We start from the raw sequence: 14,943 nt of genomic DNA, 5'->3' as shown, positions 1-14,943 counted from the left end.
AGGGACTGTATTAATATTTGTAGGGGGTCCAGGGACTTTATTAATATTTGTAGCGGTCCAGAGATGGTATTAATATTTGTAGTGGGTCCAGGGACTGTATTAATATTTGTAGCGGTCCAGAGATGGTATTAATATTTGTAGTGGGTCCAGGGACTGTATTAATATTTGTAGTGGGTGCAGAGACTGTATTAATATTTGTAGGGGTCCAGAGACGGTATTAATATTTGTGTTGGGTCCAGGGACTGTATTAATATTTGTAGGGGGTCCAGGGACTGTATTAATATTTGTCGGGGTCCAGAGACTGTATTAATATTTGTAGGGGGTCCAGGGACTGTATTAATATTTGTCGGGGTCCAGAGACTGTATTAATATTTGTAGGGGGTCCAGGGACTGTATTAATATTTGTCGGGGTCCAGAGACTATATTAATATTTGTGTTGGGTCCAGAGACTGTATTAATATTTGTAGTGGGTCCAGAGACTATATTAATATTTGTGGTAAGTCCAGGGACTGTAATCATATTTGGTAGTGGTCTTGGGACATTTTTTAATATTTGTAGGGTTCCAGGGACTGTATTAATATTTGTCGGGGTCCAGAGACTATATTAATATTTGTGGTAAGTCCAGGGACTGTAATCATATTTGGTAGTGGTCTTGGGACATTTTTTAATATTTGTAGGGTTCCAGGGACTGTATTAATATTTGTAGGGGGTCCAGAGACAGTATTAATATTTGTGGTGGGTCCAGGGACTGTATTAATATTTTTAGGGGTCCGTAGACGGTATTAATATTGGTAGCGGTCCAGAGTCTGTGTTAATATTTGTTGGGGTCCATGGACGGTATTAATATTTGTAGCGGTCCAGAGATTGTATTAATATTTGTAGTGTTCCAGAGATGGTATTAATATTTGTAGTGTTCCAGAGATGGTATTAATATTTGTAGTGGTCCAGGGATTGTATTAATATTTGTAGTGGTCCAGGGACTGTATTAATATTTGTTGGAGTCCAGAGACGGTATTAATATTTGTAGCAGTCCAGGGACTGTGTTAATATTTGTGGGGGGTACAGGGACTGCATTAATATTTGTAGCAGTCCAGAGACAGTATTAATATTTGTAACGGTCCAGGGATTGTATTAATATTTTTGGGATCCAGGGATTGTATTAATATTTGTCGGGGTCCACAGACGGTATTACTATTTGTAGCGGTTCAGAGACGGTATCAATATTTGTAACGGTCCAGAGACTGTATTAATATTTGTTGGGGTTCCAGGGACTGTATTAATATTTGTAGTGGGTTCCAGGGACTGTATTAATATTTGAAGGGTTTCCAGAGACTGTATTAATATTTGTAGCAGTCCACGTACTGTATCAATATTTGTAGGTGCCCAGGGACTGTATTAAAATTTGTCGCGGTCCAGGGACTGTATTAATATTTGTAGCGGTTCAGGAACTGTATTAATATTTGTAGTGGGTTCACGAACTGTATTAATATTTGTAGGTGCCCAGGGACTGTCTTAATATTTGTAACACTCCATGGACTGTATTAATATTTGTAGCGGTCCAGGGACTGTGTTAATATTTGTTGGGGCTCCACGGACTGTATTAATATTTGTAACGCTCCACGGACTGTATTAATATTTGTAGCGGTCCAGGGACTGTATTAATATTTGTAACGGTCCAGGGACTGTATTAATATTTGTAACGCTCCACGGACTGTATTAATATTTGTCACGGTCCACGGACTGTATTAATATTTGTAATGCTCCACGGACTGTATTAATATTTGTAATGCTCCACGGACTGTATTAATATTTGTCGCGGTCCAGGGACTGTATTAATATTTGTCGCGGTCCAGGGACTGTATTAATATTTGTTGGGTTTCCATTCTGATGTATAATTTCCCTGTTTATTTCCCTTCCTGACAGTGAACTTATTGACGATTGTGATCCTCTCTCGGGGAAAGTGCGGTCTCTCCAAATGTGTCACTCGTTACCTGGTGTCCATGGCAGCGGCGGATCTCCTGGTCGTTATCATTGATCTGATACTCAGGCAGTTTCCAGTTGCATATTCGAGACAGTTTGAGTTCCTGAAGTCCATCCCTGTGTGTAATATCCACGCTGTCCTGCTTTTCGCTGCCACAGACTGTTCTGTCTGGTTCACTGTCACTTTCACCTTCGATCGATTTGTGGCCATTTGTTGCCAGAAGCTGAAAACAAAATATTGCACCGAGAAAACGGCGGCTGTGGTTCTGGGAATAGTTACTGTGCTGAGCTGTTTGAAGAACACTTTCTGGTACTTTATGTTCAGTGGTGAATATCTGCTCATGAATCAGCCCTGGTTTTGTGATACACCATGGCAAGTCCTATTTTCACCAGTCTGGGCAGCAATTGAACTCCTCCATTATATCCTCACCCCGGGGGTCCCATTTGTTCTGATTCTGCTGCTCAATGCTTTCACCGTCAGATACATTTTAGTGGCCAGCAGAGCCCGCAGGAGACTCCGGGCTCACAGCAGTGGGGAGAGTCCCAGAGACCCAGAGATGGAGAGCCGAAGGAAGTCCATCATTTTACTGTTTGTTATCTCGGGGAACTTTATCCTGTTATGGGTGGTGTTTATGGTCGATTCGATATGGAACCGGATGGTGTGGTTCGAATATGTGTCTGGATTTACACCTGCGTTTATACAAGAACTGGGATTCATGCTCCAGCTCCTGAGTTGCTGCACAAACACTTGTATTTATGCCGTGACACAGACGAAATTCAGAGAGCAGTTGAAGAATGTGGTGAAATATCCATTTACTCTGATTATCAAATTCATTAAATAATGAAAAGTTCTGAAGACGGTCCAAGAGCAGAGTCAGTTCTGTGTCATACGGTGCCTGATTCTCTCTCCACCAGGACACGCTGATCCAAAAATCATGTATTCTGTAATATCGGCACGGGTAACTGAGGTGTTAATGTGCAGGAGATCAAGGAGATCCCAGGACTGTAGGTGTTGGTGATCAGTGTGTTAATGGGACTGGAGGGAGAGGAGATCCCAGGACGGTTGCTGTCGGTGATCAGTGTGTTAATGGGACGGGAGGTAGAGGAGATCCCAGGACTGCAGGTGTCGGTGATCAGTGTGTTAATGGGGGGGGGAGGTAGAGGAGATCCCAGGACTGTCGGTGTCGGTGATCAGTGTGTTAATGGGACGGGAGGTAGAGGAGATCCCAGGACTGTAGGTGTCGGTGATCAGTGTGTTAATGGGACGGGAGGTAGAGGAGATCCCAGGACTGTCGGTCCCGGTGATCAGTGTGTTAATGGGACGGGAGGTAGAGGAGATCCCAGGACTGCAGGTGTCGGTGATCAGTGTGTTAATGGGGGGGGGAGGTAGAGGAGATCCCAGGACTGTCGGTGTCGGTGATCAGTGTGTTAATGGGACGGGAGGTAGAGGAGATCCCAGGACTGTAGGTCCCGGTGATCAGTGTGTTAATGGGGGGGGGAGGTAGAGGAGATCCCAGGACTGTCGGTGTCGGTGATCAGTGTGTTAATGGGACGGGAGGTAGAGGAGATCCCAGGACTGTCGGTGTCGGTGATCAGTGTGTTAATGGGACGGGAGGTAGAGGAGATCCCAGGACTGTAGGTCCCGGTGATCAGTGTGTTAATGGGGGGGGGAGGTAGAGGAGATCCCAGGACTGTAGGTGTTGGTGATCAGTGTGTTAATGGGACGGGAGGTAGAGGAGATCCCAGGACTGTCGGTGTCGGTGATCAGTGTGTTAATGGGACGGGAGTTCTAGGAGATCCCAGGACTGTAGGTGTCGGTGATCTGTGTGTTTATGGGACGGGAGGTAGAGGAGATCCCAGGACTGTCGGTGTCGGTGATCAGTGTGTTAATGGGACGGGAGTTCTAGGAGATCCCAGGACTGTCAGTGTCGGTGATCTGTGTGTTTATGGGACGGGAGGTAGAGGAGATCCCAGGACTGTAGGTCCCGGTGATCAGTGTGTTAATGGGACGGGAGGTAGAGGAGATCCCAGGACTGTAGGTGTCGGTGATCAGTGTGTTAATGGGACGGGAGGTAGAGGAGATCCCAGGACTGTAGGTCCCGGTGATCAGTGTGTTAATGGGACGGGAGGTAGAGGAGATCCCAGGACTGTAGGTGTCGGTGATCAGTGTGTTAATGGGACGGGAGGTAGAGGAGATCCCAGGACTGTCGGTGTCGGTGATCTGTGTGTTTATGGGACGGGAGGTAGAGGAGATCCCAGGACTGTAGGTCCCGGTGATCAGTGTGTTAATGGGACGGGAGGTAGAGGAGATCCCAGGACTGTAGGTGTCGGTGATCAGTGTGTTAATGGGACGGGAGGTAGAGGAGATCCCAGGACTGTAGGTCCCGGTGATCAGTGTGTTAATGGGACGGGAGGTAGAGGAGATCCCAGGACTGTAGGTGTCGGTGATCAGTGTGTTAATGGGACGGGAGGTAGAGGAGATCCCAGGACTGTCGGTGTCGGTGATCAGTGTGTTAATGGGACGGGAGGTAGTGGAGATCCCGGGACTGTAGGTGTCGGTGATCAGTGTGTTAATGGGACGGGAGGTGGAGGAGATCCCAGGACTGTCGGTGTCGGTGATCAGTGTGTTAATGGGACGGGAGGTAGTGGAGATCCCGGGACTGTAGGTGTCGGTGATCAGTGAGTTAATGGGACGGGAGGTAGAGGAGATCCCAGGACTGTAGGTCCCGGTGATCAGTGTGTTAATGGGACGGGAGGGAGAAGAGATCCAAGGACTGCAGCTGTCGGTGATCAGTGTGTTAATGGGACGGGAGGTAGAGGAGATCCCAGGACTGTAGGTGTCGGTGATCAGTGTGTTAATGGGACGGGAGGTAGAAGAGATCCCAGGACTGTAGGTGTTGGTGATCAGTGTGTTAATGGGACGGGAGGTTGAGGAGATCCCAAGACTGTAGGTGTCGGTGATCAGTGTGTTAATGGGACGGGAGGTTGAGGAGATCCCAGGACTGTCGGTGTTGGTGATCAGTGTGTTAATGGGATGGGAGGTAGACGAGATCCCAGGACTGTTGGTCCCGGTGATCAGTGTGTTAAAGGGACGGGAGGTGGAGGAGATCCCAGGACTGTGGGTGTCGGTGATCAGTGTGTTAATGGGACGGGAGGTAGAGGAGATCCCAGGATTGTGGGTGTCGGTGATCAGTGTGTTAATGGGACGTGAGGCAGAGGAGATCCCAGGACTGTCGGTGTCGGTGATCAGTGTGTTAATGGGACGGGAGGTAGAGGAGATCCCAGGACTGTCGGTGTCGGTGATCAGTGTGTTAATGGGGCGGGAGGTAGAGGAGATCCCAGGACTGTAGGTCCCGGTGATCAGTGTGTTAATGGGACGGGAGGTAGAGGAGATCCCAGGACTGCAGCTGTCAGTGATCAGTGTGTTAATGGGACGGTAGGTGTAGGAGATCCCAGTCCTGTAGGTGTCAGTGATCAGTGTGTTAATGGGACGGGAGGTAGAGGAGATCCCAGGACTGTAGGTGTTGGTGATCAGTGTGTAAATGGGACGGGAGGTAGAGGAGATCCCAGGACTGTAGGTCCTGGTGATCAGTGTGTTAATGGGCGGGAGGTGGAGGAGATCCCGGGACTCAGAGCGCTGAGAACAGCTGAGAGGAGCCGAGCCGAGCGGAGGGAGCATCCGATAAAAGGCGGGATTTCAGAGCGCTGAGAACAGCTGAGAGGAGCCGAGCCGAGCGGAGGGAGCGTCCGATAAAAGGCGGGATTTCAGAGCGCTGAGAACAGCTGAGAGGAGCCGAGCCGAGCGGAGGGAGCGTCCGATAAAAGGCGGGATTTCAGAGCGCTGAGAACAGCTGAGAGGAGCCGAGCCGAGCGGAGCTGCGACCGAGTTCGAAGTGACGTCAGGAATCAGATCGGGACGCGACACAGGGGAGGCACCTGATTGGTGAGTAGGTTCAGGTGAGTATTTCTCCTTATCTGCAGTAACTGAAGGAAAAGGAAAGGGAAGGTCTGCAGGTCTTATAGGAAGTAGCGTTTATTTTTTAGTGAATCAAGGTCCCTAGTGTAGTTAACATTCTCTAAATTGAGAACAATTTAAAGGAGTAAACTCCTTAAAGGGAGTGGTAAGTAGTTTTTCTTTCCTTTTTTTTTCTCTTGACATTGTAGTTGTTCTTAAGCTAATTTAAGGGTTGAGTCATGGCAGGAGATCCCAGCGCCGTGTCATGTTCCTCTTGTGGGATGTGGGAATTCAGGGCTCCTTCCTGTATCCCTGATTCCTTCACCTGCGGGAAGTGTGTCCAGCTGCAGCTATTGTTTGACCGCTTGACGGCTCTGGAGCTGCGGATGGACTCACTTTGGAGCATCCGCGATGCTGAGAAAGTCGTGGATAGCACGTTCAGTGAGTTGGTCACACCGCAGATAAAAATTACTGAGGGAGATAGTGAATGGGTGACCAACAGACAGAGGAAGAGTAGGAAGGCAGTGCAGGGGTCCCCTGCGGTCATCTCCCTCCAAAACAGGTATACCGTTTTGGATACTGTTGGGGGAGATGGCTCACCAGGGGAAGGTGGCAGTGGCCAGGTTCATGGCACCGTGGCTGGCTCTGCTGCACAGGAGGGCAGGAAAAAGAGTGGCAGAGCTATAGTGATAGGGGACTCGATTGTAAGGGGAATAGACAGGCGTTTCTGCGGACGCAACCGAGACTCCAGGATGGTATGTTGCCTCCCTGGTGCAAGGGTCAAGGATGTCTCGGAGCGGCTGCAGGACATTCTGGAGGGGGAGGGTGAACAGCCAGTTGTCGTGGTGCATATAGGCACCAACGATATAGGTAAAAAACAGGATGAGGTCCTACAAGCTGAATTTAGGGAGTTAGGAGTTAAACTAAAGAGTAGGACCTCAAAGGTAGTAATCTCAGGATTGCTACCAGTGCCACGGGCTAGTCAGAGTAGGAATGACAGGATAGCTAAGATGAATACGTGGCTTGAGAGATGGTGCAAGAGGGAGGGATTCAAATTCCTGGGCCATTGGAACCGGTTCTGGGGGAGGTGGGACCAGTACAAATTGGACGGTCTGCATCTGGGCAGGACTGGAACCAATGTCCTAGGGGGAGTGTTTGCTAGTGCTGTTGGGGAGGGTTTAAACTAATGTGGCAGGGGGATGGGAACCGATGCAGGAAGTCAGTGGGAAATAAAGTGGTGACAGAAACAAAAGGCAGTAAGGGAGAGTGTACAGAACATGACCGGACAGATGGTCTGAGAAAGCAGGGCAAAGACCAAGGGAAGACTAGATTAAACTGCATTTATTTCAATGCAAGAAGTCTGATGGGCAAGGCAGATGAACTCAGGGCATGGATGGGTACATGGGACTGGGATGTTATAGCTATTACTGAAACATGGCTAAGGGAGGGGCAGGACTGGCAGCTCAATGTTCCAGGGTACAGATGCTATAGGAAAGATAGAGCAGGAGGTAAGAGAGGAGGGGGAGTTGCGTTCTTGATTAGGGAGAACATCACGGCAGTAGTGAGAGGGGATATATCCGAGGGTTCGCCCACTGAGTCCATATGGGTAGAACTGAAAAATAAGAAGGGAGAGATCACTTTGATAGGATTGTACTACAGACCCCCAAATAGTCAACGGGAAATTGAGGAGCAAATATGTAAGGAGATTACAGACAGCTGCAAGAAAAATAGGGTGGTAATAGTAGGGGACTTTAACTTTCCCAACATTGGGGGCTTGGATGGAGAGAAATTTGTTGAGTGTATTCAGGAGGAATTTCTCATTCAGTATGTGGATGGCCCGACTAGAGAGGGGGCAAAACTTGACCTCCTCTTGGGAAATAAGGAAGGGCAGGTGACAGAAGTGTTAGTGAGGGATCACTTTGGGACCAGTGATCAGAATTCCATTAGTTTTAAGATAGCTATGGAGAAGGATAGGTCTGGCCCAAAAGTTAAAATTCTAAATTGGGGAAAGGCCAATTTTGATGGTATTAGACAGGAACTTTCAGAAGTTGATTGGGAGAGTCTGTTGGCAGGCAAAGGGACGTCTGGTAAGTGGGAGGCTTTCAAAAGTGTGTTAACCAGGGTTCAGTGTAAGCACATTCCTTATAAAGTGAAGGGCAAGGCTGGTAGAAGTAGGGAACCTTGGATGACTCGGGAGATTGAGGCACTAGTCAAAAAGAAGAAGGAGGCATATGACATGCATCGGCAGCTGGGATCAAGTGGATCCCTTGAAGAGTATAGAGATTGCCGGAGTAGAGTTAAGAGAGAAATCAGGAGGGCAAAAAGGGGATATGAGATTGCTTTGGCAGATCAGGCAAAGGTGAATCCAAAGAGCTTCTACAAATACATAAAGGGCAAAAGGGTAACTAGGGAGAGAGTAGGGCCTCTTAAGGATCAACAAGGTCATCTATGTGCGGAACCACAAGAGATGGGTGAGATCCTGAATGAATATTTCACATCGGTATTTACGGTTGAGAAAGGCATGGATGTTAGGGAACTTGGGGAAATAAATAGTGATGTCTTGAGGAGTGTACATATTACAGAGAGGGAGGTGCTGGAAGTCTTAACGCGCATCAAGGTAGATAAATCTCCGGGACCTGATGAAATGTATCCCAGGACGTTATGGGAGGTTAGGGAGGAAATTGCGGGTCCCCTAGCAGAGATATTTGAATCATCCACCGCTACAGGTGAGGTGCCTGAAGATTGGAGGGTAGCAAATGTTGTGCCTTTGTTTAAGAAGGGCGGCAGGGAAAAGCCTGGGAACTACAGACCAGTGAGCCTGACATCTGTAGTGGGTAAGTTGTTAGAGGGTATTCTGAGGGACAGAATCTACAGGCATTTGGAGAGGCAGGGACTGATTAGGAACAGTCAGCATGGTTTTGTGAGAGGAAAATCATGTCTCACGAATTTGATTGAGTTTTTTGAAGGGGTAACCAAGAAGATAGATGAGGGCTGTGCAGTAGACGTGGTCTACATGGACTTCAGCAAAGCATTTGACAAGGTACCGCATGGTAGGTTGTTACATAAGGTTAAATCTCATGGGATCCAAGGTGAGGTAGCCAATTGGATACAAAATTGGCTTGACGACAGAAGACAGAGGGTGGTTGTCGAGGGTTGTTTTTCAAACTGGATGCCTGTGTCCAGCGGTGTGCCTCAGGGATCGGTGCTGGGTCCGCTGTTATTTGTTATTTATATTAATGATTTGGATGAGAATTTAGGAGGCATGGTTAGTAAGTTTGCAGATGACACCAAGATTGGTGGCATTGTGGACAGTGAAGAAGGTTATCTGGGATTGCAACGGGATCTTGATAAATTGGGCCAGTGGGCCGATGAATGGCAGATGGAGTTTAATTTAGATAAATGTGAGGTGATGCATTTTGGTAGATCGAATCGGGCCAGGACCTACTCCGTTAATGGTAGGGCGTTGGGGAGAGTTATAGAACAAAGAGATCTAGGAGTACAGATTCATAGCTCCTTGAAAGTGGAGTCACAGGTGGATAGGGTGGTGAAGAAGGCATTCAGCATGCTTGGTTTCATTGGTCAGAACATTGAATGCAGGAGTTGGGATGTCTTGTTGAAGTTGTACAGGGCATTGGTGAGGCCACACTTGGAGTACTGTGTACAGTTCTGGTCACCCTATTATAGAAAGGATATTATTAAACTAGAAAGAGTGCAGAAAAGATTTACTCGGATGCTACCGGGACTTGATGGTTTGACTTACAGGGAGAGGTTAGACAGACTGGGACTTTATTCCCTGGAGAGTAGGAGGTTAAGGGGTGATCTTATAGAAGTCTATAAAATAATGAGGGGCATAGATAAGGTCGATAGTCAAAATCTTTTCCCAAAGGTAGGGGAGTCTATAACGAGGGGGCACAGATTTAAGGTGAGAGGGGAGAGATACAAAAGGATCCAGAGGGGCAATTTTTTCACTCAAAGGGTGGTGAGTGTCTGGAACGAGCTGCCAGAGGCAGTAGTAGAGGCGGGTACAATTTTGTCTTTTAAAAAGCATTTGGACAGTTACATGGGGAAGATGGGTATCGAGGGATATGGGCCAAGTGCAGGCAATTGGGACTAGCTTAGTGGTATAAACTGGGCGACATGGACATGTTGGGCCGAAGGGCCTGTTTCCAAGTTGTAACTTCTATGATTCTATGATTCTATGATTCTATGTTGGTCCCGGTGATCAGTGTGTTAATGGGACGGGAGGTAGAGGAGATCCCAGGACTGTCGGTGTCGGTGATCAGCGTGTTAATGGGACGGGAGGTAGAGGAGATCCCAGGACTGTAGGTCCTGGTGATCAGTGTGTTAATGGGCGGGAGGTGGAGGAGATCCCGTGACTGTTGGTCCCGGTGATCAGTGTGTTAATGGGACGGGAGGTAGAGGAGATCCCAGGACTGTCGGTGTCGGTGATCAGTGTGTTAATGGGACGGGAGGTAGAGGAGATCCCAGGACTGTAGGTCCTGGTGATCAGTGTGTTAATGGGCGGGAGGTGGAGGAGATCCCGGGACTGTTGGTCCCGGTGATCAGTGTGTTAATGGGACGGGAGGTAGAGGAGATCCCAGGACTGTCGGTGATCAGTGTGTTAATGGGACGGGAGGTAGAGGAGATCCCAGGACTGTAGGTCCTGGTGATCAGTGTGTTAATGGGACGGGAGGTAGAGGAGATCCCAGGACTGTAGGTCCTGGTGATCAGTGTGTTAATGGGACGGGAGGTGGAGGAGATCCCAGGACTGTCGGTGTTGGTGATCAGTGTGTTAATGGGCGGGAGGTGGAGGAGATCCCGGGACTGTCTGTGTCGGTGATCAGTGTGTTAATGTGATGGGAGGTAGAGGAGATCCCAGGACTGTAGGTCCCGGTGATCAGTGTGTTAATGGGGCGGGAGGGAGAGGAGATCCCAGGACTGTAGGTGTCGGTGATCAGTGTGTTAATGGGGACGGGAGGTCGAGGAGATCCCAGGACTGTCAGTGTCGGTGATCAGTGTGTTAATGGGGCGGGAGGGAGAGGAGATCCCAGGACTGTCGGTGTCGGTGATCAGTGAGTTAATGGGACGGGAGGTAGAGGAGATCCCGGGACTGTAGGTGTCGGTGATCAGTGTGTTAATGGGACGGGAGGTAGAGGAGATCCCAGGACTGTAGGTGTCGGTGATCAGTGTGTTAATGGGACGGGAGGTAGAGGAGATCCCAGGACTGTCGGTCCCGGTGATCAGTGAGTTAATCGGACGGGAGGTAGAGGAGATCCCAGGTCTGTAGGTGTCGGTGATCAGTGTGTTAATGGGACGGGAGGTAGAGGAGATCCCAGGACTGTAGGTGTCGGTGATCAGTGTGTTAATGGGACGGGAGGTAGAGGAGATCCCAGGACTGTAGGTCCCGGTGATCAGTGTGTTAATGGGACGGGAGGTAGAGGAGATCCCAGGACTGTAGGTGTCGGTGATCAGTGTGTTAATGGGACGGGAGGGAGAGGAGATCCCAGGACTGTACGTGTCGGTGATCAGTGTGTTAGTGGGACGGGAGGTAGAGGAGATCACAGGACTGTCGGTCCCGGTGATCAGTGTGTTAATGGGACGGGAGATAGAGGAGATCCCAGGACTGTACGTGTCGGTGATCAGTGTGTTAATGGGACGGGAGGTAGAGGAGATCCCAGGACTGTAGGTGTCGGTGATCAGTGTGTTAATGGGACGGGAGTTCTAGGAGATCCCAGGACTGTCAGTGTCGGTGATCTGTGTGTTTATGGGACGGGAGGTAGAGGAGATCCCAGGTCTGTAGGTGTCGGTGATCAGTGTGTTAATGGGACGGGAGGTAGAGGAGATCCCAGGACTGTAGGTGTCGGTGATCAGTGTGTTAATGGGACGGGAGGTAGAGGAGATCCCAGGACTGTAGGTCCCGGTGATCAGTGTGTTAATGGGACGGGAGGTAGAGGAGATCCCAGGACTGTAGGTGTCGGTGATCAGTGTGTTAATGGGACGGGAGGGAGAGGAGATCCCAGGACTGTACGTGTCGGTGATCAGTGTGTTAATGGGACGGGAGGTAGAGGAGATCACAGGACTGTCGGTCCCGGTGATCTGTGTGTTAATGGGTGGGAGGGAGAGGAGATCCCAGGAATGTACGTGTCGGTGATCAGTGTGTTAATGGGACGGGAGGTAGAGGAGATCCCAGGACTGTTGGTCCTGATGATCAGTGTGTTAATGGGACGGGAGGCAGTGGAGATCCCAGGACTGTCGGTTCCGGTGATCAGTGTGTTAATGGGACGGGAGTGAGAGGAGATCCCAGGACTGTCGGTCCCGGTGATCAGTGTGTTAATGGGACGGGAGGCAGTGGAGATCCCAGGACTGTCGGTGTTGGTGATCAGTGTATTAATGGGATGGGAGGTAGAGGAGATCCCAGGACTGTTGGTCCCGGTGATCAGTGTGTTAATGGGACGGGAGGTAGTGGAGATCCCAGGACTGTCGGTTCCGGTGATCAGTGTGTTAATGGGACGGGAGTGAGAGGAGATCCCTGGACTGCAGGTGTCGGTGATCAGTGTGTCAATGGGACGGGAGGTAGAGGAGATCCCAGGACTGTAGGTGTCGGTGATCAGTGTGTTAATGGGACGGGAGGGAGAGGAGATCCCAGGACTGCAGGTCCCGGTGATCAGTGTGTCAATGGGACGGGATGCAGAGGAGATCCCAGGACTGTAGATGTCGGTGATCAGTGTGTTAATGGGACGGGAGGTAGAGGAGATCCCAGGACTGTAGGTGTCGGTGATCAGTGTGTTAATGGGACGGGAGGGAGAGGAGATCCCAGGACTGCAGGTCCCGGTGATCAGTGTGTCAATGGGACGGGATGTAGAGGAGATCCCAGGACTGTAGATGTCGGTGATCAGTGTGTCAATGGGACGGGATGTAGAGGAGATCCCAGGACTGTCGGTGTCGGTGATCAATGTGTTAATGGGACGGGAGGTAGAGGAGATCCCAGGACTGCAGGTCCCGGTGATCAGTGTGTCAATGGGACGGGATGTAGAGGAGATCCCAGGACTGTCGGTGTCGGTGATCAGTGTGTTAATGGGACGGGAGGTAGAGGAGATCCCAGGACTGTAGGTGTCGGTGATCAGTGTATTAATGGGACGGGAGGTAGAGGAGATCCCAGGACTGTAGGTGTCGGTGATCAGTGTGTTAATGGGACGGGAGGTAGAGGAGATCCCGGGACTGTGGGTCCCGGTGATCAGTGTGTTAATGGGACGGGAGGTAGAGGAGATCCCAGGACTGTTGGTGTCGGTGATCAGTGTGTTAATGGGACGGGAGGTAGAGGAGATCCCGGGACTGTCGGTACGGTGATCAGTGTGTTAATGAGACGGGAGGTGGAGGAGATCCCGGGACTGTAGGTGTCGGTGATCAGTGTGTTAATGGGACGGGAGGTAGAGGAGATCCCAGGACTGTAGGTGTCAGTGATCAGTGTGTTAATGGGACGGGAGGTAGAGGAGATCCCAGGACTGTAGGTGTCGGTGATCATTGTGTTAATGGGACGGGAGGTGGAGGAGATCCTGGGACTGTAGGTGTCGGTGATCAGTGTGTTAATGGGACGGGAGGTAGAGGAGATCCCAGGACTGTAGGTGTTGGTGATCAGTGTGTTAATGGGATGGGAGGTAGAGGAGATCCCAGGACTGTAGGTCCCGGTGATCAGTGTGTTAATGGGACGGGAGGTAGAGGAGATCCCAGGACTGTAGGTGTCGGTGATCAGTGTGTTAATGGAACGGGAGGTAGAGGAGATCCCAGGACTGTCGGTGTTGGTGATCAGTTTGTTAATGTGATGGGAGGTAGAGGAGATCCCAGGACTGTAGGTCCCGGTGATCAGTGTGTAAATGGGACGGGAGGTGGAGGAGATCCCTGGACTGCAGGTGTCGGTGATCAGTGTGTTAATGGGACGGGAGGGAGAGGAGATCCCTGGACTGTAGGTCCCGGTGATCAGTGTGTTAATGGGGCGGGAGGTCGTGGAGATTCCAGGACTGTAGGTGTCGGTGATCAGTGTGTTAATGGGACGGGAGGTAGAGGAGATCCCAGGACTGTAGGTGTCGGTGATCAGTGTGTTAATGGGACAGGAGGTAGAGGAGATCCCAGGACTGTCGGTGTTGGTGATCAGTGTGTTAATGGGACAGGAGGGAGAGGAGATCCCAGGACTGTAGGTGTCGGTGATCAGTGTGTTAATGGGATGGGAGGTAGAGGAGATCCCAGGACTGTAGGTCCCGGTGATCAGTGTGTTAATGGGACGGGAGGTAGAGGAGATCCCAGGGCTGTAGGTCCTGGTGATCAGTGTGTTAATGGGGCGGGAGGGAGAGGAGATCCCAGGACTGTCGGTGTCGGTGATCAGTGAGTTAATGGGACGGGAGGTCGTGGAGATCCCAGGACTGTCGGTCCCGGTGATCTGTGTGTTAATGGGATGGGAGGTAGAGGAGATCCCAGGACTGTAGGTCCCGGTGATCAGTGTGTTAATGGGACGGGAGGTAGAGGAGATCCCAGGACTGTAGGTGTCGGTGATCAGTGTGTTAATGGAACGGGAGGTAGAGGAGATCCCAGGACTGTCGGTGTTGGTGATCAGTTTGTTAATGTGATGGGAGGTAGAGGAGATCCCAGGACTGTAGGTCCCGGTGATCAGTGTGTAAATGGGACGGGAGGTAGAGGAGTTCCCAGGACTGTCGGTGTTGGTGATCAGTGTGTTAATGGGCGGGAGGTCGTGGAGATTCCAGGACTGTAGGTCCCGGTGATCTGTGTGTTAATGGGACGGGAGGTAGAGGAGATCCCTGGACTGCAGGTGTCGGTGATCAGTGTGTTAATGGGACGGGAGGTCGTGGAGATCCCAGGACTGTAGGTGTCGGTGATCAGTGTGTTAATGGGGCGGGAGGGAGAGGAGATCCCAGGACTGTCGGTGTCGGTGATCAGTGAGTTAATGGGACGGGAGGTCGTGGAGATCCCAGGACTGTCGGTCCCGGTGATCAGTGAGT

General features: G+C 50.3%; 1 protein-coding gene across 1 annotated transcript in view; it reads left to right on the top strand.

Moving 5' to 3' along the window:
• Nucleotides 1–2,822, top strand: part of LOC137310387 (probable G-protein coupled receptor 139) — a 165,479-nt gene extending 162,657 nt beyond the window's left edge. The window contains exon 2 of the mRNA XM_067978215.1: nt 1,924–2,822. Within this exon, the coding sequence (XP_067834316.1) occupies nt 1,924–2,822 (899 nt within the window). The remainder of the gene's footprint in view (nt 1–1,923) is intronic.
• Nucleotides 2,823–14,943: the final 12,121 nt, after the last annotated feature.

The sequence above is a fragment of the Heptranchias perlo genome, unplaced genomic scaffold (assembly GCF_035084215.1).
Source record: "Heptranchias perlo isolate sHepPer1 unplaced genomic scaffold, sHepPer1.hap1 HAP1_SCAFFOLD_250, whole genome shotgun sequence".
NCBI lineage: Eukaryota > Metazoa > Chordata > Chondrichthyes > Hexanchiformes > Hexanchidae > Heptranchias > Heptranchias perlo.
The sequence above is the reverse complement of the archived record's forward strand: the minus strand, read 5'-3'. Positions and strand labels throughout refer to the sequence as shown.